The 26,064-nt window shown below is 47.2% G+C and overlaps 1 protein-coding gene across 3 annotated transcripts in view; it reads right to left on the bottom strand.

Annotated features, from left to right (window-relative positions):
• Positions 1–26,064, bottom strand: part of mpped2a (metallophosphoesterase domain containing 2a) — a 55,192-nt gene that overhangs the window by 10,482 nt on the left and 18,646 nt on the right. For all 3 annotated transcript variants that reach the window (XM_079997693.1, XM_079997691.1, XM_079997692.1), the window contains exon 5: positions 20,269–20,494. In XM_079997693.1, coding sequence (XP_079853819.1) covers positions 20,269–20,494 — 226 coding nt within the window. The remainder of the gene's footprint in view (positions 1–20,268; positions 20,495–26,064) is intronic.

Here is a 26,064-nt window from a genome sequence, read left to right as displayed (position 1 = left end):
AGAGAGAGAGAGTTTCCATGCTCTGACCGGGCGATCCATTGTGTCTGACCTCTCTGTCAGGGAGGCCCGGGGGTCAGCGGGGGGAGGGGCCTAATTGATCAAGCTGTCAGAACCAATGAGGAGGGCCATGTTAATGGGACTTTTATAAGCCCCTAGGGAGAGACACGTACACACGTACACATGCACACGCACACGCGCACACACACACACACACACCATCCGATACACTAGCCAGTGCAGTGTTCTGTTCTTGTGTTCGATGTGAAAAGTTGAATATACGGGTGTGTGTATGCGTATGCAGGGATATGGATTTGTGTGTGTGTGTGTGTGTGTGTGTGTGTGTGTGTGTGTGTGTATATGTGTGTGTGTGTGAATGCCCAGGTAGCCTTATTAAAAGGAGCCAAGTGGAGACTCTGGCTGGGGGTTTTGACAAATGGCCTCTCACCACCAAGGCCACCTTTCGTAAACTTTGGGGAGAAGGTGGAAGGCAAAGTCGCAAGGGTGCAGTGTGTTTGTGTGGGTTTGTTTGTGTGTGTGTGTGTGTGTGTGTGCCTGCGTACATGTGTATGTGCTTGTGTATCTGGGCTTTGCCTGGCCGCTAATAACTTGTGCCTAGTGACTGATGGAGTGTAGAATGGATTAATCTAGCAGTGGTCAGACTGCCAAACGCTGTGGCACTAAGGGTTGCCACCAGACATACCCCGCTTAGCAAAGGCTACAACCAGGGGGACGGCGTGCATGTGTGTGTATGTGCACCCGACACACACACACACACACACACACACACACACACACACGCACACACACACGCACGCATGCACACACACACACACTCCCCCTCTTCCTCCCTGCCTGCCTCTCTCTCCCCACAGGCTGTGTGCATGTGCAGCTGCAGTTTGACCCTCAAGATGCCACCGAAAACGACCACAGAACCAGACAGCAAGACATTCACCGAGCAAGTTCAGACGGGGAGAGAGAGAGCGCGACAGAGAGACAGAGGTAGAGAGAGATAGAGACAGAGAGAGAGAGAGAGACAGAGAGAGAGAGACAGAGAGGGGGGGTAGAGAGAGAGAGAGAGGGTGAGAGAGAGACAGCGAGACCGAGATAGAGAGAGAGACAGAGAGGGGGGGCAGAGAGAGAGTGAGGGAGGTGGATCGGACTCATGCACACCGGTTCATTGTAATTAAGACAGACACACACCATCTTTTCGTGAATAGGCTGTTCTGTGGCACTTCGCCACGGTCAGCACCGTCCGACCGACGAAATAATTGGTCAACAAATCGCCTTGAGACACCACAGAGCTTTACACACCTAAAACCTAAAAGACCAGGCAACGGCGTTTTTTACTGCAAACACACTGTTTATTTTTAACAACCCGGTGGAACCTGCCAACAGCTTCCTGAGAGACGTGTTCAGATCAAAGGAGGACGTCTTAACCCCTTGACCGAGGCCGGAGGGGTCACGTGCACAGGGCTTTCTGCAGCTCGTTAGAAAACCACAAACTATTCATCACTCTATCAAGGCAATTTAACCAGTTCTTCAAGTTTCCTTCTCCTTGTTTGACTGGATGTTAAACGTCGGGTAACACGAGCGGTTATCTTGGTTCTGTGACAATAATAATGTGAAAATAATAAACACCTCATCAGTCCCTGCAGGAGGTATTTAGTGATTGTGATCACAAGTCATCAAAAACCATGTTTTGATTGATGTTTTGAAGCGTATCTTTCAAACTTGTGTTGCAATTTGTTGTAAAGTTTTGTGTGGGTTCTTTTTGCAGTAAAATTGTGGGAATTGGTGAACAATGCAAGTCTCCACCAAAGAATAAAGACATGCCATCACTTCCTGTGATAAAACACATTATGCATGTCACATAAGCAACTGGAAATATGTTTGTATTCATCTTTACATCTGTACTTATTATTATTATTATTTTTATCATAAAAGAAACGTTCATTGCGACATTTGGTAAGCACCAAATAGAATCAGTTCTGTATGACGATGTGATGTAGGCTCTGTCTTCTCAGGACGACAAGTGTAAGTGCTTTGTTGTTTTGGACATTTAATGAGGAAAAGTCGTGGAAATTTTGCAAAGTTACAAGAGATTGATTTGTTATTCATTATTGTGTTTGTTGTTGTGGAAATTCCTGTTGGGACTGCCTGATGATTTTTTTGTTGTTTTTCTAATTAAAGATAGCAACTGATGAATGAATCCACAATTTCCATCAATATCATGACAAAACAGGATTTGATTGCATTGATTTATTATTTATTATTGATAGAACAATACAATATAAAATGTCATCCATTACTTGAGGTTTATCGGTTTTCATAGGCATCATACAGTATATCTAAAAAGTTAAAATTCAAGCCCTTTAAGGACCCTATGGGAACCTTGTAATTATGGTAATATTAGTAGTAGAAAATGCCTCTGACCAGGCTGAGATTCCCAGCCTGTGTTCATGCAGTGTAAGCCTGGCTGCTGGTGGGAACCAAATGGTGGTGTGTGTATGTGTGTGTGTGTGTGTGTGTGTGTGTGTGTGTGTGTGTGTGTGTGTGTGTGTGTGTGTGTTTGTGTGTGTGTGTTTGTGTGTGTGTGTGTACACGTGAGCGTGTGCATGTGAGTGTGAACATCCCGGCACTTTGAAATATGGATAAGCCAGGAAGCCGGGCAGGTCTGGCGAAACTCGAGACGGGCTTGATCAAGACAAGGGGAGGGCGGGTGTGGGGGTCCGGGCCCTTTTAGCCCCTATTCAGGGAGGCTGTGCTGAGGGCTTGGGGGCAGGGGCCGGGGCCTATTCAACCTGTCTGGAGAAGCAGGGAGAAGGGTCCCATTACTTTACCCACTCCCCTCCCCCAAACATCCTCCGCCCCGACCTCGGTGAACTTGATCCCAGGGAACAATGGGGGACACAGTGGTGGGAGGGAGGGGAGGTCTGAGAAAAGAGCGAAGACAAGCAGGGCCAGGATTACGTCTCTGGAACATATCTGGGCGTTTTGGCGGCAACACATGGAGCGGCGAGGCTTCATTTCTCTTGTTTCAATGCAAGGACTTGGCCCGCGTGCTACACCTCCGCCGGCCTCAAACGAGGCGGGCGATTCCAGATGAAAAGGAACGTTACGCGGCACGTCTTTCAGGGCTATCACGGCAAACAGACCGCAGTTAGGAATACTTTTATTGTCCCATTTCCCCTCTCTATTCTTCCACAAACACAATGACGACAACTTCTAAGTCTGTAAAGTTAATTGGAAAAGGAAGAAACATGCAAAGAAGGCCGTTTGAACAGCGGGAGGCTCAAACATTCATCTACGTCGCACAACGTTAGAATAAAGTAAGGGATAAAAGGAGAGAAGAGGGAACAGTATGTTTCCGTCTCTACCAGCCATTGTGCTATTATGATGGTGAAGGTCAGCCACGCTTCAAGCACAAATGAGACTCGCAAATCGCAAAATGAAAAAGGAAAATCCGTCAGTACCGCCAAAGCCCAATTTTTCTCCCTTTTGTAATTCGATTAAAAAAAAAAAGTCTCTGAGGGTATGTTGAAAAATGTTTAATGGAAAGCTCCTGCTGTCATGGATTATTTAGAGTTTGTCTTTCCTGAGCTATGTAGAGTTATTACTCCAGAAACAGCGGCTCAGCTAGGTTGGCAGTCGACAGCAGAAAGTCCAGGAATACACCCAGCCAACAGACAAGCGGGCCAACCAGCGCCTGGGTCCAGAGGTGGAAAGTCGGGACATGCTGGGAGGGGAGGGGGGTCGGGGAGGGGGCAGGAAGAGCTCTCAAGGTTAAGCCGGGGCAGATGCAGGACCAGCGCATCCACGGTTATTGAGTTATTGTCCCCACCTTCCATGGAGTGGATGTTCGCGAGGGCACGGCGGCGCAGGGCAACAATAGGCACAGGAAATCATATGAACTGGCATTGTTGCTCTCAAGGGTTTGTATACAAAGAGCCGGAACAGGGACGAAACAAGGGCCACAATCAGAGCGGGCCGCGCACGGCGAGTGGGCCACCCGGCAGCAGGGCGCGCATGCATTCGCATAAGACAACGAGGGGAAAAAAAACAAAGCCAATGGGAAACAACGCTCACTTCTGAGAGTCAAGGAATGTTCTCCATCCCCCAAAAATAAGTGCTGGTTGTGCTGGACGAGAATGACAAAATCACAATATGGTTTCACAAATACCGGTCCCTGGATGATACTTTTGGGGATGACTACTTCAATAAGATACACTCAAGAAACATTTGAGAAACAAGCCTGAATAGTGTGGATATTATGACCAAGATGGTAGAAGCATTTAGAACAGCTGGAGCAGTCTATGAAGTTCAGAATATTCCAATACATTACTATAATGTAACACTTAACTCCATAACGTTATTAAGATTCCCAAAATCCCAGCCGATATTTCATAATATTGAGAGTTTAGTGATATATTGCTCAGATCTAGGTGCCAGGTGCAAGTAGACTTTGTTCGTTGTGTTCTTTAGCTTGTGTCATGACAGGGTTCCCTGTGCATCTAACAAGAAGATACACGAGGAGGAGCAGGAAACCCCCGATTGTCAGATAAACTGACTGCAGTGGATTAATGGTGCCGGTGGCAGGGAAACAGGGGTCCCAGACCCCCAGCACCCGCCCGATCCACTGTCTAGATAAGCGGCGTCCCTGCCACCTGAGATGAGCGGGGGCTGAGGCAGGAAGGAAGGGAAGTGGCAGGACGACATGAATGCTATCACTGCAGGCCAGAGCCCAGCGTGAGGGCTGCCCCAAGGGATCGTGGGTGCGTTTTGTTTTTGTTTCTCTTTTTGGATTGATGGATCACCACAAGCCGTCCCCTGCCTTACTCAGGAGGCAGACTGGGAAAGGAGTCGGGGAGTGTAGGAAGTTTGGATTGGTGTGTTATCCGCTGAAGAGAAGGAGGGAGTGAAATCTAACTTTAAAGGAAGGAATCTCTGTATGTATGTATGTAAGCATGCATGTATGCATGTGTTTGCACATATGTATGTATATGTATGTATGCATATGTGTATGTATGTATGCATGAATTTATGTATGTATGAATGTGTGTATGTATGTATGTATGTATGTATGTATGTATGTATGTATGTGCGTGTGCATGTGTATGTGTTTATGTATGTATGCATGTGTGTATGTATGTATGTATGTATGTATGTATGTGCGTGTGCATGTGTATGTGTTTGTGTGTATGTATGTATGCATGTGTGTATGTATGTATGTGCGTGTGCATGTGTATGTATGTATGCATGTGTGTATGTATGGATGCATGTATGTATGAGTGTATGTATGTGTGTATGTATGTGTGTATGTATGTGTGTGTGTGTGTGTGTGTGTGTATGTATATGTATATGTGTGTATGTATATTCTACGATTATCTCCACAACCGCTCATCGGATCTACTTCACACTTGGCGGGTGTATCGCTGAGGACCCACGGATGTGCAGTGTCGAACGGGCACTGCATGAGTAAAAATAAAAGAAAGGAGTGTAAGGTCGTGTGGACTAATTTATTGGAGTCCATTACTCAGTGCAGAGCCATCATTTAGCTTTTATCTTTATATATAGCAGAACGATAGAAGCCAACAAGATTTTATCCATCTATCATCCATCAATGAAATCTGGAATCTATCAATTGGTAGACAGATTTTTATGTTCAGGGCACATGTGCTCTCAAAGGTGACACCTTCTATAAATGACCGACTGGCCAATCACTTTTCCTATTTCAACTCTACATAATAAATCATTCATGCTTCATCCAGAAATCTTCACATAAAGGTGCTGGAGAGTCCAGCCCCCGTCTCCCTCGATCCAAAACCGCCAGCACTTAGCATCTCTGCTGTCATGTCCAGGCTTGTTGTCACCGATGTCTTTACTTATTCATCTACGCTTTTATTTCCGTTGGATTCAGCTGCGCCAGCACTTAGTTTGGTGACCTTTCCCACCCAGCTTTGCAGAGAATAATGGACAGGATCAGGGAAGAGAATAAGGGAAAGACGATGAAATGGGCAGAAGGAGCAGCTCTAAAAGGTCCAGCTCATGCAGGACTACAGCTAATGCAGCGAGACCCCCCCCCCCAAAATCCCTGCAGGCTGGGACACAAAGGGTCTCAGCGGCTTCTCAAACATTTATCTTGCCATAGCGTGAGACACAGCATGGGTTCCAAAACAGTGGGCCCATGCTGTGCTCAGCATGGGCCCTCCCGAGCTGGACAACCAGGGGCCCCGTCCCTCCACAACGTGGACAAACTCAGAAACCCAGACACATCTATATACAGCTACAGTATACGTCTTGTATGTTCACAACTTACAACACATTTGACCCAAATATTTTTTTTAATTACTGGAAAATTGAGTTGAAAGTTCCACTGCTTTAAACAAAAACTGCTTGCATAACGGCTGCATATCAACATTTGATTGTATTGGTATGGCATTGGAACTATCAATGGAAACATTCTGTTGGATTAGATACCACTTTTGGATAGCCAAGTGGTCTGTTGAGAGTCAGTGAGCAAGGAAAAAAAAAAAAAAAAAGATGTTCTGTGGCGATTTCCATGAGGGACCCTCAAAAGAAACACCACCCGATACGCCGCCTCCCCTGGCCAAACACAAAACCAGTCAGACACGCTGCTACATGGAAATGCGTGCCGGGGGAGAGCCCTCGTGCCCCCGGCCATGTTGTATCTGTATTCATGTCGCAGGCATCTGCGCCCACCCCTCCCGGCCACCCTGGCCCCCCCGGCCCGTGTCCTGCTGTGTGGATTTGTGCCACAAAGCTGAAAACTGTTCGTCATGATCGATGCTCTGTATTAAGCAGATTGTGTAAGGAGAAGTGATGTGGCGGTCTGTGATTTTATAGGTACGATTACAGTCGGAGGCTTATTATAAACTCATTTATTATGCACCGCTACATTGATTGAAGAACAGCACACAGAAACATTGTAGAATCCAAAACTATTACTTGGGTCCTGCAAATAAAACGTGTTTACCGTCTTTGTGTTGAAAGCATCCATGTCCTGCTGCGCCAGGGAGACTTTAGCAGCTCCAGGGCGTGCGGGGGTGGACGGCTGGACCAGACACACAACTCTAAGGCTGAATGCTGCAGCTAGACAGCACAGCCTCTAGGGTTTGAAAACCCCGATTTTTATAAGCGTAGTTGATTGTGAAACTGGTTAACGTCGACATCCCTAGTGCGGAGCGAGCGACTTGCTTCCTATGCCGGTTGGAAAAGAGCAGCCAATCGCTGAGATGGCGAGAGGCGACGGCCTGCCGGAAGCACCGACCGCACGCAGCGTCGTATCAACTTGTTAACAACCGCTCGCCTGCCCGTGCGGTGAGCGCCGTGTAACCGATGTGACCCAGCTACAAAGACCCACCGGTTGAAAGGCTATCTGCTCCGGTTAGCCCGGACCCAGTGCGTCGTTAACTACCGACACGCAATTAATCCCGCAGGTACGAGAGGGACGTGACCTCCTTTTCAAAAGGCTGCGCTTACCTTCCCACCACGCCGGTCCCGCACGTCGCAACGGGCCCCGCGCGTGCGTGTGTGTCTTCTAGTGTATTTACACAATGGCATCTCTAAGCCGGTATTAATAATGGAGCCACTTAGCATGCACTGTGCGTGGGCCTCGGCCACGTTTGTTTGTTTCACAGGCCATTAAATTTATGCCGCAGCCCTAATGTTCATTATGCCGCGGCCGAGGGGCGCATGGCGCTCGCGCCGCCCCCCCCGCCCCCGGTAATCCTGTGACCGGAATCTGCACGTTCCGTTCCCTCATGCCCAGACCCACCGTGCGGCTCAATACATGCGCTTTCTGTTCCAATTAAAATAAAAGGCACCGCGGACGCTGTAACCAGAGTTGCACAAATCTAGTGCGGTATTAATGGGTGGACCGGTCATTTGTGTGTGTGTATGTGGGTGTGTGTGTGTGTGTGTGGGTGTGTAATCCCTCCATTGTTTCTTAATGCGACGATTACATTCTTTAGAGAAACACAGCCACGCAGTCCTGCAGGACAACAAAAAACACAAACACTTAAAGGCAAAGAAGCGAGAGAGAGAGAGAGAGAGAGAGAGAGGGCAGGGGGATAGAACAAATAATTTCGTTTCATCTAATTAATCCTTCGGAATGGCAGAGTGCTCTAATGGCCAACTGTAAAGTCCTGTGGACTGGTGTGAAGAATTATTTTATTTCAATGTTTTTTTTATTTTTTTGAAAAATAGGATCTTTAGTCAAAAATCAGCTGCTAATAGTCTCCCACAGCGTCCTGGGGTTGGAGACGGACCTCTGTGTGTGTCGAGTCTGTCTTCATGTGCATCTGCTGTCCCTTCTGCCCAGTCTGATCTCACACACACGCACACACGCACACACACACACACACACACACACACACACACACACACACACACACACACACACACACACACACACACACACACACACACACACACACACACACACACACACACACACACACACACACACAGCCTCTCTCTGGAGATCGTCGTGCCATACGGCTTGTTAATTATGGCCGATGCGCCAAGGCGCTCTCGCCTGTCTGGGGGTCAGAGGTCACCGCACAATCCCTGACACGAGCAGGTAGCGGGAGGCCAGGGAGTAAACTGAAAGCACCCCTGCCCCCCTCCACCACCCCCCAGACCCCAAATCCCACCATGCTGAAACGCTCTGCACTCTTCTCGTTCCCTCCCTGGGTGTCTGCAGGTATCAGAGAGTGAGGTTTAATCGTTTTTAAGATTTGGTACAGAGAGAACCAGGCTATGAACAGTTTCCTTCAGGCCAGAGATGAGGATCTGGAATGAATCCAACCAGCTCTTTATATTCACAGAACTTCAGACGGGCAAGTACAAGGAGCTTGGTGGATTTCTCTCTCCAGGACTTACGAACTGAATCGATCACATCCACTCAACGACGTGATAGTGAGCGTGAATGGAGGAGGAAGGAGGAGGAGGAAGAAGAAGGTGGAGGAGGAGGAAGGAGGTGGGGGGGGAGGAGGAAGGAGGAGGGAGAAGAGGTGGAGGAAGGAAGGAGGAGGAGGTCACGTCCCTTTCAACAACTGCCGTTAAAATAACCTTGTGGAACACAGAGGCTGCCCCCATACCTTCTTCTCTTTCTCTGTCTCTCTATCGTTCTATTGTATTTTATTGATGCGTGACACACACAGACACACACACACACACACACACACACACACACACACACACACACACACACTGACAGGAGCAATTACCTTCCAGCTGGAGGCTGTGTGTGTGTGTGCACGTGTGTGCACGTGTGTGCGTGTGTGTGTATGATTGTGTGTGTGTGTGTGTGTGTGTGTGTGTGTGTGTGTGTGTGTGTGTGTGTGAAGTCCATCGGCGGCTGTTTTTTTTTGGGCGATTTTTGTCCTGTGCTAATTTAATGACCTGTAAATTGCAATTCAAAGCGTGATGAATAGAAACTGGTATTCCGTGTCGCCTCTTTAACCGCGCCCGGTGCTTTTCTCGCCGCCTGGAGAAATCCTCGAAAAGAAGAAATAAATCACCGTAAACCCCGTTTCCAGGTCATTCAGAAATGAGCTTCCTCTCTTTTCTTTCTTTCAAGGGCTCGGTTCAGATATTGGAGGAACAACGCGGCGGGTGTGGCGCGCCCCCCGACACGCCTGTTACCGGGGGGTGGGGGGCCCGACCCGGGGGAGCCGCAGTCACCCCTCTGGGGGAGAGTGACCCAAGGTGTAGGGACCCAAGCCGGGACGGCTCCTTTCTCAGGGACAATTACACAATTTTATCCTTTTACTTTGCTCCTCTGCTCTTTATCCGTTGTTGTGCGGCCCCAAAAAATGAAAAAACAAACAAACAAAAAAAACAAACAAACGCCTAATTAAGCGATCGCTTTAACCGAACCTTCACACCGTGTCCGGTGAGACACGGCGCTCCGTCCCGGGCCACGTTGGCAAAGGCGGAAAATGATCTATTTTACGTCCTTCCTTAAAACCAAAATAACCCCATGTAGGATTTTTTTTATTTATTTTCATTTATTTTTTTTTAAATTTGTTTTCGCAATGAGCTCTTCCATGATTGCATTCACTGAAAATCCTTGTTGCACCTGAGCGGCGGCCTGGTGTGCCCCGCGCAACGTCGCCGATTTCGTGCTTTTGGGTCCGAGCACCCGCAGGGAAGGTCAAGCACCCAAGGGACAAGTGCAGAGGGAGAGGGAGACGGGGGCGCATGGAGAGGGGCATCCGGGCGAAAACAAACCGGGCTGGACCCCGGAGCCTGTTGGTGTCGGCTCCGTACGACATCTGCCTTCACTCCACTCTCCACGAGAATCAAACTGAGAACCTCCAGAAGCTTCCTGCTCCTCCTTTTTTGGCCTCATCAGCTGCTTTTCCACTGAGCTCCCCATTGTATGGACAGCATATGTGTGTGTGTGTGTGTGTGCGCGCGTGCGCTGTTGCAGGCGTGAGTAATGTGCGCAGCGGAGGAAAGGTGGAGCTCTATTAAACGGTAGCAGCGGAACATCACTCTCCCCCGGACATATTGGGGGCTCGCCTCGGGTGTGGGCCGAGGCGGAGGTGAATGGGTGGGGTAAAGGGGTGGGGGTGGGGGGGGGGTGGAGAGGGATAGAGTTGAGGATGTTGTGCGAGTTTGGAGTGTACGGCAGTGTTTCAGAAGAACGATGCTGATGGGAGACTCATTGTAAGGGTGTGTGTGTGTGTGTGTGTGCACGTGCTGACTCATTTAGCAGGGGAAACGCTTTGAACCGTCACACTGCAGAGAGAACCAGGACGCAAAGACAAATCCATCACTTAACCCTCTCAAACACTCTGCTGACATTAGCACGCGCGCGCGCACGCACGCACACACACACACACACACACACACACACCTTCTTTCCCCCAAGTGCAGGCCTCTGACCCCCACCTTCCCTCAACACACACCCCCCAAACCCCCCCCCCCGTCTGCAGGCTCCTTGCAGTCTGTGCAGTGGACTAAATCCAACCCCCCGTCTCCCCCAGGTCTCAGTAACATGACTCTCTCTCTCTCTCTCTCTCTCTCTCTCTCTCTCTCTCTCTCTCTCTCTCTCTCTCTCTCTCTCTCTCTCTCTCTCTCTCTCTCTCTCTCTCTCTCTCTCTCTCTCTCTCTCTCTCTCTCTCTCTCTCTCTCTCTCTCTCTCTCTCTCTCTCTCTCTCTCTCTCTCTCATTAACTGAACCCACCGGGGCCGACACAGCTCTTTCTTTTAAGGAACTACCTTGTTTAGACAAGACCCGACCTCATCAAGCCCCCGCTGCATTATGTGCACGGGTTGCATGATTTTGTAGGCTAGGGGTCTCAAACCACCGGCCCGGTGGCCACATTCGGTCCACGGGGCAATTTAATACGCTCCACGCTCCACTCCACATCTTCCAAAAAAACAGGAGCCTTTCTGTGTGGAGTTTGCATGTTCTCCCCGTGTTCACATGGGGTTTCCTCCACCTCACGTCAGTAAGGACCCCCACCAAAAACATGCACCCATCATCGTCTGACCAGCGATGGACACTTATCACCTGGTCCCCGGGCGCGTCCACGTATGCTGCCCACTGCTCCTGGCTGTGGCCCCGGAGGAAGGACAAGCCAGGATGGGTCAAAAGCAGAGGAGCCATTTCACCGGCCACCATCAAGCATGTGCATGTGTGTGTGTGTGCAAGCATGTGTTGTGGAGTGTCGTGTGACAAATAAAGACTGTTTCTTCTTCTTCTTCTTCTTCTTCTATATTTTAAATGTGGCCTTCTGAATTTTAAAATCACAATGATTAGTTAATTCACACAATATGACTTAATGTTTTCAGAATATAACAAATATTTTTAATGACAACGTGTCTATATTTAGCAGATGTATCATGAGGCAAAACACCACTGAGCTAAGCAGTTTTCCTTTGATGCGCAACGTGGGCCCCCAGGAGAAGACAACCTGGCCAGTGGCCCCCAGGTACTTTGACTTTCAGACCCCTGTAGAGGATGATGAAACAAAGGGAAACGAACCAGACAAAAAGACGAAGACCACAAAAGCATATTCCGTCGTTTGGATCATAACTTGGAATCACATTCACAGAGCCGGGGCCCGGGCCCCTGTCCCCTCTCTGTGACGGGTGTTTTCTCCGGAGCCATGACATCATCGGGGGGCAACGCTGCCATTCACTCACACTTTGGAAGAAAGGCAGAGTGTATGGGAGGGAAAAAGTGTGTGTGCGTGTGTGTGTGTGTGTGTTTCCCTGGCAGGCGGCCAAGGCAAACTTGACTCAAATGGACAAAGGCTGGCTATGTCCGATCTCTGTGACAAGGTTTTTATTTGTGTTTTTTATTAGCAGAGTTAGGTTTCAAAGCGCGGCCGTTCTAATTGCAGATGTTCTGGAAGTCCTCTGAGTCGACTCCGACCATCAGGACGGAAAGGGCGATTTGTTCTTGATCCTTCCATTCAACTCCAATTTCCTGAGACTTTGTACCTTTGTACATGGTGAAGGAATGGAGGGACGAAGGGAGAGAGAGAGCGCGAGCCGCACAATAGGGAGCCGGCATGGCTCCCTATTGTGCGGCTCCAGGATGTTCCCCCCACTTCCCGTCAGGACGGGGGAGACTCCGGGGGGCACGGCAGCCATTTTGGAACCGGTGCGCGCGAGGAACCGGGAGCGGGCCCTCCGCCGCCACCACCACCACCGAAAACCTCTGGATCGATACCGCCCCAAATTAAAAACCCCAACAATCACCCCCACCGAGGCGTGTTGCACTGACATCAATCCGCCAAACACACATATTTACATTTATTCATTGATCAGACGCTTTTTTCCAAAGCGACTTACACGAGAGGCTGGAAACAATCAAAGCAGGCGTCGACCATGGGAGCAACATGGAAATCAAGTGCATCATCTCCTGTCTATAAATTCAACCAGATACAAGATGCTGGAAGGAATCAGAATAAAACAGAGTGGGTAGTGTTCCTTCTTTTTTTCCATGCATTGTCAATACAACAACTTAAAGCTAGTCCACACACACACACACACACACACACACACACACACACACACACACACACACACACACACACACACACACACACACACACACACACACACACACACACACACACACACACACACACCGGCTGACCTTTAGGAATGAAAAATGAATACATGAATAAAACGGAAAATCTGTAAATGACAAATCTGCATTTACGCCCCCTGGGACCCCCTCGGGGGGGTTACAGAGAGTCAAATAAGGGCAGTTGAATTTCATCGCATGCCTCAAGGTTCCTCTTTTTACACCCCCACCACACACACACACACACACACACACACACACACACACACACACACACACACACACACACACACACACACACACACACACACACACACACACACACACACACACACACACACACACACACACAACATACACACAATACTATAAACCCACCAAAAAAAGTTGACTGCCCAAGAGTCAAGCCCCATATCATTGTGTAGTTATTCAGATATGTGGCAGTAAGTAGGCCTGCATAAAATGAAAGCTTTGATTTTCAGATTCATTGTGATTTGTATTGCTGAAGATCAATATTGATTCATCAGAACATGAAGACCTATGTTTTTATTGTATCGGATTTTCTCCCTCTAGTCCCTCTAGTCTGCTTTGGACCGGGAAATGGTGGTTCTCAACATGGAGTCCGTGGAGCCCTCGGGGTCCTTGAAGAGGTCCCAGGGGAGGCGCAGCAAAATCGCTTGGAATTAAAAATGATAATGACAGAAATTATCTCAAGAATAAAACTGTCTGTAAGCTGTGAGAATTCCAGATATTCCTTCAAATATTGTGCAAATGATTTTTCCCCAACTCTTTTGACCAGACACATTATTTTGGGCATCTCCACAGTCAGCGCAGAAATCCCCTTGATCCAAAACCGTGGCAGTTTGAGGAGGCAACTATACGCAAGCTTCATTCGAACACTATATCGTTCATGACAGTTGACCCGTAAACCGGAGGCTTTCAAAACCTGTTCAGCTTTGGCATCACGTTGCACCAACGCACAAACATATAATAGAAGCAGCATTGACACCTCTCACCTTGTACTCAATATAAACACTTGAGCAATTCGTATTATGACACTTGAGAGCTCACACAGTTCAAGTCTGAATCCACTGAATTGGAGTCTAATTGCAATCAATTAAAATTTCTATATCCGATGCCAATATCCACCAGTAATGGTGAGCATGAAGGTGAGAAGAGAAGAATTCATGTTGAGTAGAGAGAGGAGGGGGAGAGTGGGAGGTGAAGCATGGGGAGCTGGAAGCAGTCTGACCCTGGGTGAGAGGTTTGGTCGGGGCCGAGGCCCCAGAATCAGATAACTGGTTAATCCCAAAGGAGACCAGGGGAGGGAGAGAGAGAGAGAGACAGAGAGAGGGAGAGAGAGAGAGCGAGAGAGAGAGACAGGGCTGAATGCGGGTCTGCACAACTCCACTCGGCTCAGCTCCCTGTTCTGGATCAGTCAACGGGGCTTATCAGAGTTGAAAAGTTGAATGCCACGACTCCACTGGTATCTGCGTTCTGTCGGCCGTCCGTCCTGCTTAACCACCGAGCGAACGTGATACGCAGACAGGGCGAGAGAGGGGGAGAGAGAGAGGGAAGGAGAGACGGATCGAAAGAGGGGAGGGTTTTAACGACGCAGTCTGCTATACATCTATCGTTCAAGACTCAAGACTCAAGGCCCCCCCCTCCCCTTTATCCAAGCAGAACATTTCATGGTCAAGCTTTAAACAAACCTTCCAGAAAAGGTCACAATCAACAGCGGGAAAAAAGAAAGAGAAAAGAAAATCGTTTCACTTAGAGAACAGGAAGCGTATTGATTGGGATGGGAGCGATGAAAGGCTTTGGAATATTACGCTCTGACAACGTGAGCCCAAGCTTTTGTTGCGTTGCTGACAAATTGCCATAGAAAAAAGGGGGTGTTACGGCGAATAAAGAAGAGAAATGCCGTGAAATGAATTGCCTTGGGGTGCAACAGGCACCGGCGCGATGGTACCATTCGCTGGGGTTAAAAGCCCAAATCTTCGTCTCCACGAGCATCCCGGTGTAAATAAGTAGAATTCTTACGTTTTACACCGTACGTATTAGGTTTTAACGCCAAATTTATCCGGTCCGTGCCTCCCAAACAAACGCAACATGCATTTTTATCCACGTCGCAAAAGTCAACGGAAGGATGCGGGGGAGGATTTTGAGGATGTGATTCTCCTGACGTTCAATCACCACCCTGCACAAACCGTCTTCCAAACGGAGAAAAGCCAAATCGGCAAACGAATCTCAGGCGTTGACCTTAACCCACAAAGATATTTCTGTTGCTCGGCCATATTTATAATTGCATCCAAACATCGGCAGAGCGCTACTGCCAATGTTACACAAACCCAGGGGAAGGTTTTCATCATTTGCGTGGTGAAGGTAAGGAGTTTGATCGGCCGTGCGATGCGCTTTTGCAGGGATTTTATTGGACGGAGGAACAAACATAAAACTCCGCTGTGTTCCGGTGATAAACACGGTGTATCTGCGGGGGACAACGGCACCGCCTTCCTCGTCTGGCAGCAGTTACTGCTTTTCCACTCCCAGCGAACGTTTAATTGAAAACTTTAAAACGCAGGTAGAAATGACGAGATTAGCGACGAGGTTTGAGTGACTGTCAATTATTATTGCTATTATAAGGGATTGAATCAATTTTACGGCCGCCGGAAGACGAGGCAGATGCCGTCAACGCAATTAAAAAGCAATGCAATTAAAACATGACATGTCTCATCACAGCGGGCGCAGTTTACTGCCTAACCACGATTAATGTAGGATTTTATTACCGAAATCGCTTTTGTTTCTCTTCACGCGTTGAATAAGCCAAATGAGGCTCAATTACAATGGACTAAAACAGGTCAATTTGGACCAAAACTCAAAAAAACAAAAGCGACGGCAGACATCATCTAGCGAGGTTTTTGAGCTCATATCTTCTCATAATTATTGAGTTGACTCAAGAAACGGTGAACAACGAAATTAAATCTCACTAAACGCCTTGAAATATAATCGTTAAGATTATTATTAATATGTTGAAAAAGCCCCAATTTAAGACTTTCTTTAACAGGCGCTTTTTAAGAAACCGCCATTCAATATATTTGCGTCCTGCATGTGGCCCTCTATACGACGTTTCCACTGTTGGTAAGAATGCAAAGATCGGAAACGATCAACAAGTGAACGTGAGCCGTGAAGAGGTAGAGCTAGTTGTGGTCGGTAAACTACAGTTATGGATAAAGATTTAAAAAAAAAAAAAAAAAAAAAAAAAAAAAAAAAAGGACAGAAAACATTCCCATCATCTCAAGTGGCAACGGAAAAAAAAAAATTATCAATGGATTGGAAGGAGGAAAACCCTGGGGAGGAGAGAGTGACGTCTTAGAGCCAAGATGAGGGTAAAGACAGTGTCTGTTAAGTGTGTGTGTGTGTGTGTGTGTGTGTGTGTGTGTGTGTGTGTGTGTGTGTGTGTGTGTGTGCCGGACCAGCAGCAGACGTGCTGATGGCTTGCCAACAGCCCACCCAGGTAGTGTTTGCTGATGTTCTGCTGAGGTAGGTGTGTGTGTGTGTGTGTGTGGTGTGTCTGTGTGTGTGTGTGTGTGCGTGCGCATGTCGCTGCTGGCCTGAGTGAGACCTCACGCCAGACCTCCAGGCCACGGCGGCATATGGGTGCGAAGGAGGTGAGGAAGGCCGGGCGGAGTGGGGGGCAGGGGCGGGGGGGTGCAAGCTGTTCCCTGTGGCTCTCACGAGACCCCCGGCTGTCACAACAGACACTTAGCAGGCCTCCCGCTAAACAGCCACCAGGGAGGCGGCCGGGGGTATCCTTCCTTCCTGATATTTTATTTATTTTTCTTAAACAGAGAAAAGAAGGGACGTAAAGGACAGAGGGAGATCTCCTGTTTCCTGCTCGGCCCCGCCCCCCGTCTGCTGACCGACTTATTATAGCAGCCAGAGGATGAAGGCGTGACCTAAATAGTTATTTTGAGTCCGGGCCGCGGTTGTGAGAACCTGTCTGCGCACACGCGCACGCACAGACCGGCACACCCACACACACACCGACACCCACACGCCCACACGCCCACACCAAAACATGGGATTAGACTGTGGTGGCGAGGGCCGTGGGTTACGTTGGTTCCGAGGAGACGCCGTGTTGCTGCTGCTGGACCGGAGCACAAAGTGCGACGCTCTTTGCTCAGTTCTACAAAACCACTCTATCGAAATAAGTAGCCCCTAAGACGATGCTCGGTACGGTGGATATTTTTATTTCGGACTGAGTAAAAGTACCAAATACCCCTTCTTGGGTACTCAATATAGAGCGGCTCAGAATAAAAAATGAAACAGGAAGGAGCTCAATGCAAGGACATCACTACGGTGATGTATGGGGTCTAGGTAAGTACCAGTAAATCACCGCTGCGTTGTATCTGTGTATCTCTAGCTGCTTCGCCTCGTTTTGACTTGACGTGGTCATGGCAGCCGAGCACCGAGAGGATCGCCCGACGACTGAGCGCTGAACTCATCAGCAACTTGACCCCTTCTGTGAGGGCGAGGCCACTGCCAAAATCAAATGAGACTCTTAAGAAAACCTCGATATGGATTTCGTCAAATGTGACAGTCTGGTGTTTTGGGTCCCAAGCAGGGCAAGGTCTTTTTGTTCCATTATTTACAAATTACAAACGTGCAGATTGTAGGCTTCCAAATGATGTGTCACAGATTAAAATATGAAAGTATTTGAAGAAGATATACTTATTTGAATGTTGGTACACCTAAAATCTTTGTTCACACTTAGGAGGCAGGTAATGGGCGGGAACAATAGTTAACTCTGCACCCAACCACTCCCCACTACATCACCTGTTATTACCTATCAGGAAACCAACTCACGGGGCTGACATGTTTAAATTGCTAAATGAACATTGAAATAAACTTTAATTGCAAACATAAGCACTATAAAATGTGTGAAAGTATATCTTATATTATAGGCTTTTAAGCCTCTAACCCTTTAAGCCTAATGTATTAAGGCAACATTTTAAGTTTTTAAGCCAATAGACATAGTCGGCAAAGATCTTGCCTAATCCCAAATACCAGCACAATTAAGATGTGATAAATGACAGACATAGGATATGAGTTCTTTGTAATATACACACACACACACACACACACACACACACACACACACACACACACACACACACACACACACACACACACACACACACACACACACACACACACACACACACACACACACACACACATACATATATATATATATAAAGTAAAAACACCATTATATAGGATATAAATAGATGAATATTTTATTATATATCTGATGGAAAACAACTTCAATAATTAAATAAATATAAATTAATGGCAATTTAAAATAACTAATGTCTGTTTTATTTTTGTTTGTCTTTTTAAAAACAATTCCAAGACAGATCTGGTAGTGACGGGGCCTGTCACTTTAAGACATTGCATTTTGGGTAATGTGGGAGCCTCGTCAGCGCATGGCGGCGAGATCGCTATGAGAGCCAATACACTTGTTGCGTGTTGTGACTTTATCCTAATAATTAGAAGGTGTCGGTCTACTTCCTGTCAGGTCCCTGTCTACTTCCTGTCGTCCACAGAGTCCTGCCTCACGGTGTCTCTGTGGAAGGAAATCACTCCGCGTGGAAGTTCCCAACAACACGCTTCCATTCACAAGGATTCACTGCATGTCCCTCACAGACATTTCATCCACTTTTTTAACTTTTGGGACTAAAATAAAACGGACACGATTCAGACCCGTTGCTCTGGAGCTGCAAGAAACCTCCATGTGTGAGGACACAAACACAGAATATGTTTTGGTCTGACTTCCCGTGTCATATTGCTTATTACTAATACAAGTTGGATTTAGCGGCGTGATGCCTTCGGCAGAGGTTGCTGATGTAAGCTACTTTTTAATTTGCCAGAACGTCTCATAAGGACAAATTCCGGTTCAGTCGGTTTGCATAAAATGTGTGTGTGTTGTTCTGTGGAACTTTAATTTCGTAGTCACTTTCTTTGTGAAATTAGTCATTTCTGATTAATTCATAGATGTTAGTATAGTCCCCAAAACAAGAAAACAAACTGCTGCACTGTTTTATTTATGGGAGGAGTTTCACCACGCCCACCCAACGCCCCCCAGACCAGACTAAAACAAGCTTACTTTGCTGACAAACTACGCAAACTACTACTACTAAAGTAAACTACATAAGTATTAAGTGATCCTAAAACTGTTGTTTGTTATATTGAGTTGTTTCTTTCTCAAAAAGAAAAAAACAAAAAAAAAAAAAAGACTTTTGTGTTGATTTTCGGGACATGGTACACCTCACGCCAGGCGCCGTCACCTGTTTGTTAAAACGGGTCTTGATCAATAAGCAAATCAGAACGCAGACTCATATAAAACACATTTAAATGGATGGCACCCTTTACAAAAACATTTCTACATAGTTTCATCTCGTGTTGCTATGGAAAAGGATGGTGTAGTTGAGGGAAAAAAAAAAAAAGGAAAAAGACAAAACCGAAATGCATCTCCGCGGGGAGCCCGTGCATCTGACATGGCGGGTGTAGCTCCAGCAGTGGATTAACATGGGTTTCATAGGAGGCGTGCACTTACCGCACGCCTCACCCGTACGCTGCGCCAACGCCCCTGGTGTACTTCTACCGTCAGCCACGCTCGGCCCCAAAATGGGTGTTTTGCAAGCATCAGGAATAAAGCCCGCAGACATCAGTCCAAGACAAAAGAAGCCGAACCGATCCCACTGTCAGTCACTGAGACGTACGGTTCATCAACGTCTCATCTCCAGACCTCGAACCAGAGTTTTGTGCACCGAGCCGCTGATGGTGTGGTGCGAGTGGCACTCAAACCCCGTCAAACTCAAACCCCTCTTCCCAGAGCGTCCAGGTAGCACAGATCACTTAACCTTGTGTCAAAACACGGGTGTAACCCAACCTAAACACGACCGCCCCACAAAGCAGTGTGTGCACCTCGGGAGTAACACACTCATCGCCCGGGGAGAGTGAGCTGGAAGACTCCAAATGAATAAAACAAAAACTCTTTCAACCGCCCCCGGACAAAGAGCCAAATGCAACTGAATTCTTTCCAATGGAGGAAGATGACACTCAAATGTAAAAGCCAGGGCGCACGCACATACACACACGCACGCGCACGCGCACGGTAGAAGCACCTACCACGGCGTCCCGTATATCCGGAAGCCCTTGACGGTGACGTCCGAGTCCTGCAGGTACACGCAGTTCGTGAGGAGCGACTGGACGTTGTCGAAGTCCTCGGGCTTGAGCTTGGACACCGACGGGAAGCGGTAGTAATCCTGTTTCACCAGCTCAGCCATAAAGTCCTTATCGAAGGTCAGCTCGTGGTTCCCGGCGATCACCACCTTGAAGTCGTACGGAAGGCCACCTGGAGGGGGCGAGAGAGAGAGAGAGAGAGAGAGAGAGAGAGAGAGGGATGAGGGAAGGGGGCGACTGCTACTGCGACCCGAGCGGGCGGCGCTGGTGCTTTCTTGGTTTTCGTGGAGCAAAAACAAGTGCAAAAACAAGGCCCCGCTTTAGGCCCCGTCTTGTTCTCTGCGCTCATTCCTCTCGGCTTTTTCTCTCTCTCAAACTTTGAGGGTTTACGGGACCACTGGAGAACATTTAACGTCCGCCGTGCTCTCCGGCCGGTCCCGGCTCCCTCTTTCTCACCTCTGTAAAACCATTTAACAGGGATCCCGTGCTCCACATGTTCACTCAATTCTCTCTCTCTCTCTCTTTTTTTTTCATCTTTATTTTTTAAACCACTCGGTGGGATCCAGCCGCAGAGAAAAGAGAAGAGGGCGAGGAGGAGTTCTGCTTCCGGGCGGAGGGGAAAACGGACGGAGGCCACCTCGCTGACCCCCCTCGGTGACCCGACATCCCCCAGCGGGGCGGCGGCCAAACATCAGCTTGGCCTGAATACCGCAGAGCATCCGCTACCGCTCACATCGCCTCATCTTTCAATTTGTGCTTCTGCCCTTTTTCTGCTCTATTGGTGTCCGTGCGTCCTCGCATCCCACTGCTTCACTCTGGAAGAACCAGCGCTCAACTCAAGACTTGCCCTTCATTATTTCCTCACGCTTTAAAAAAAAAAAAAAAAGAATCTTTTTGTGGTTTGTATCTCACGTCGTTCCTTTCCCATTTCTCTTTCTTCCTCCCTCCCCGGCCCCCCCCCTCCTTCCCCTCCCGTGTTGCCGTACAGACATGAATTATGGAGCATAACCGAAGCAGCCGTCGGAAGCCGGTCTACCCACACAGATTAACGTGTTCCCTTTCTTCCCAGCGCCTCTCGCCTTTGTTCCGCCGCTCTATCGACATCAGTGGGTTGCGTGGGGGGAACCGCGGAGGAAAATTACATTTTAAGAAAATTGCGCAATTTAAAAATTCAATAATAAAAAAAAAAAAGCTTCGCTGCCGACTGGGGACGCTTAACTTCAAGGAAAGGGAAAGGACGGATTAAGTCGCCGCTCTGTTTTTTTTTTTTTTTTGCTGTGGTCAGTGGAAAGAAATACAAATAAAAAAAAACTCCAACAGTAATGAAAGAAAGAACTGAATTCAACGATAGGCGGGTTCAAAGCAGACAGTAATTAAATTCCAACACATTGGTCTGAGGTGTGTGTGTTCCCCAGAGCTGGAACTAAAAGAATCATGGTTCCCCGGTCCATAGGTTTCATTCCTGCTGCTCTAAATTAGCTCGCCACGTCTCACACACACACACACACACACACACACTTTATAGCCAAACCAAATCATCCTGTGCAGCTGCAAAGATCAGTCTAGGAAAAAGGGTGGTGGAAACATAATTACCGGCAGACATCTTCATCTCCATGACTCTACTGGGAATTACCTCCTGCCTTCCCTTCCCTTTCCTTTCCTTCATCATTTTATTATAATTTTCCTCCTGCCTTTCCTTGCACGGCGTGTGGAGCGGCACACCTTGACGCGCTCCGCCGCGTCTCGAAAACCCACAAACAAAACAATGGGAATGAAAGGGTGTCTGTCTGCGCTCGTGTGTGTGTGTGTGTGTGTGTGTGTGTGTGTGTGTGTGTGCACAGAATGAAAGCGGGTTCCCTCCGCCGATTTGAATTCAACTCCCTGTCGGCAGCGTTAAACCCGCGCGGTCGCTCTCGTCCTCCCAACGCGACAGTCGATCTATCGACCCATGGATGGCCGCCACCTCCGAAAATACACCCATCCTAGCGAGGGCAATCGGGAAGAGGGAGAAAACACTTGGACAGTTACCGCGAGGATTCAGTCTCTAAATTAGGCGAGTGCAATGGGGCGGTGGGCGGGTAAATTGGCACCTGCTATTTACTCCTCTCTGCAGAAATAAGACTGATAAATTAGAGCCGGAGAGTGTCATGTTGTCATGTATTAGGTGGGTGGACGTCTGCCGTTCTAGAAATTCACTTTCATATTCATCATTTTTTGTGTGATGGTTTTGTTTAAAGTACAAAAAAAAACGTTTAAATCTTGGTAAAAAAAAAATGACATAAAATAAAATCATACTCCGATGTGATCCAATTCTAATTGTTAAAATTTCTGAATCAATTAGAAAATGGTAACATTAATACTTTGCTTGGATGTTATGCAACCTCTTCACGCTTAAATTAAATACCACCACAGTCACAAATGATATTAAATATTTAATTTCTGTATGATAATATTTGTGTAATGCATGACAGTAGCAAATCTCATTATCCATGAAAAGTCAATATATGGATATAGAAACACATTGTTTCTTTATCCCATCTCATTAATTAACGAAATCAATATTAAATACAATCCTGGGCTTTTGTATAAAAATCGAATCGTGAGATCTTGCCCAAAACCCAAAACCCAGCATTTCAATTAAAAAATAAATAAATCCGTAGATGTGAGGTAGTGTGAACTGAAAAGACGACCAAATTAACCTCTACACCGCTCGGTGTCAAATCATTGTTGGCCCCGCGTTTAAAAACGCATCCGATCCGAGGCATGTTTACGTGTCCATGAACACGCACACGCACGCACGCACGCACGCCGCTGTATGTGAGACAGCCAAGGTCAGGAAGCACTCGTTCCTCCACAGTGATCTCCCATGATCCTCTGCAGCGATCAAACACCTGCCGGTCGCCGGGACAGGCGAAAAATAACCAAACAAACATGAGAGCCAACAAACCAAAACCAACACCCCCCCCTGGGGGGAGGGGGTGGACTAAAACAATGGCTGCTCTGTGTGAGCGACTAACCCCTGAGTGTCATTACAGTGAACCTCTCTGTCTCTCCACCTCCTTCATGACTTTCTCGCATCGTTCCTCCTTCTTTTCAGCGACAAACAGGGAAAACAGGGAACGTCGTCCTTGGGAAGATGAGAACTTTGCTTTGGCTTCTGTCCCTGTTCTGCAAACGTACAGAAAATTTATTATTTTATCCACAGAAGATGTAGTAAAAAAAATGTCTAGGGTTTATTATTATGGGAGCCAAAACAAAATTTTTTTTTAAAAAACACACACACACGTCAGCAGACCAAAATTAATACTTGTATGGGTAGAGATCTAATTATGCATGAAAAGACACTTCATCATTTTCCCACTTTGCTCTGCGTCAATTCCACACTGCGTCGACAAAGCACAGGCCCATAGCATCCTGCACGCGCACACGCGCACGTGCACGTGTGCAGACTGTTGATTTAGCCATCAGTTTTGATGGATGGAGGACTTTGATAGAAACGCTGACAAATCGTGTCCTTTGGACGGCATCCTAGCGACCCGTGATGAATTAGCTGTGACACCGGGCAGCATGTTGGCCCGCTGGGACGGAACCAGAGCAGACTGCTGGGTGAGGGGTAATTAACTACAGGTACTCCAGTGTCCAGTCTGAGGTGTGTGTGTGTGTGTGTGTGTGTGTGTGTGTGTATGTGTGTGTGTGTGTGTGTGTGTGTGTGTGTGTTCATAGTTAGATAAGAGAGTCCTGAGGACGTCGACACAACTGGCAGAACCAAGGTTCACATAAACACAGGGGTTACTTGTAATTTGAAACAGACGGAATAAGGGGTCGACCGAAATGTTTTTTTTCCAGGAGGGACACGATGCCGGTTATCATCAATCAAGGGAACCGAGAACCGAAATTTGGGGGCGATACACATTTGCAGTAAAAATCTTAATTTTGGTGTCAATATTTACAGGAACACAAACTCCAACACAAGATTTCCCTTACATGCCTTGAAACATATGTTTAACTAAATACTAGAAAACAGAACATTTCAAAGTGCAGGGAGGTTTCCATTTCTTGTAAACTGAACTGAAATTTTAAATAGATAAAAATAATCAAAACCGAAACAGGCACACTTTACTGGTTGCAAACAATGTTTTGGGTCAGGTGATGTGATCGGGCTCACGTGATGGCAGCGGCACGGCCCCGCCCCTCGCCGCATCCACAGCTCATCCACGACCGGCCGTAAAGTAGCAGCAGCACAGCGCCACTTGCCGTAGAGAAGTCACTTGGTGCCCAGCAGCAGCAACGACGTCCAAGTGAGCGAGACGTGTCTGCGGTGCGGAGTCATTTTAAAACCGTGTGCCCGTTTTTTTTTTTTTGTTGTTTTTTTTCCCCCCAACAATAAAATGTCAGTAAATTGTTTTTTCCAAATCCCATCATGACAACCGGGCTACGTTTTACGGATACGAATCCGATAATTCCCCGGACGGGACATTGAGCCAGACAACAAGCAGAAACCTCTCAGAGAAAGGCAGCTGCATCAGAGCCAGAGGAGCGCGCTTTAATTAATTAATAAATTTATTTATTTTATCGGCAACCATATCAGACAAAATAGCGATTCTGATAATTGGAAAAATTATGAATGATGATTGCCAATAAAATGATGAATATGGGACTGGATAATCGCCTGGCTGATAATGGGTCGACACCGAGATGGAATGACGAAATATCACAGTAAAACCAACCGTAAGTTACTCCAACTCCATGTTTTCAACAACCAGTAGTGAGGTGCATCGTACCAAAAAACCATTCTTCTCCAATTCAGCCTTACCTGGGACCATCACAACCATGACATGTTAGTTGAATCATATTAATTGTCAAACAAATAATCCTGAATATCAAAAGTATTTCTGGGGATTTCTTTTATGCCACTATAACACTGGCACGAAATACAACTCATAATAACACATATCTACCTATTGCAGAAGAGGCATTCATTGACACTCAAGTCTGGAACATGAAAATTGAGGTGCAGAGTCAATTTTCCTCAACCCAACTGATTTATTCATTTGGTTTTTTTTTTTACATTTCTCACATTGGTGAGAGAATTGCCCCCTCTGGAATCGAATGATTTAATAAAACGACTGTGGTCTGATGAAATTACAACAACAACAATAATAATAATAATAATAATAACAACTGCAGGCACCAATCCACGGAGTCCATTATCAACACCAATACCAAAGTTTTCGAGTTCCCATTGAACGTTGCATCAGTTTGTGCTGTCGCTCTTCTTTAATTCAGCATTACGTCCAAAACCAGTCAAATTTTCCTAGTTTCCTTTGAACGCAGCATCGACTGACGTAACGACACGGTGAGCCCTGGTGACACGCTGAATAACAAATACAAGGATACACTTGTTGCATGTTATGGCTTTATCCTAAAAATGAGAAGGTGTCTGTCTACTTCCTGTCAGGTCCCTGTCTACTTCCTGTCGTCCGCAGAGTCCTGCCTCACGGTGTCTCTGTGGAAGGAAATCACTTCGCGTGGAAGTTCCCAACAACACACTTCCATTCACACGGATTCAACACTGCATGTCCCTCACAGACATTTCATCAACTTTTTTAACCTTCTGGACCAACAGTTTGCAACCACTACAGAGCGATGGAGTTCACAGCTCGCACGGTGCGATTGGACCTTCGTAGCCACAACCTGCACATGTACTGTATAGTGAATTAGATGACGATGTCACAAAGCGTC

The sequence above is a fragment of the Zeus faber genome (assembly GCF_960531495.2).
Source record: "Zeus faber genome assembly, chromosome: 3".
NCBI lineage: Eukaryota > Metazoa > Chordata > Actinopteri > Zeiformes > Zeidae > Zeus > Zeus faber.
This window is presented reverse-complemented; position numbering and strand designations above follow the sequence as displayed.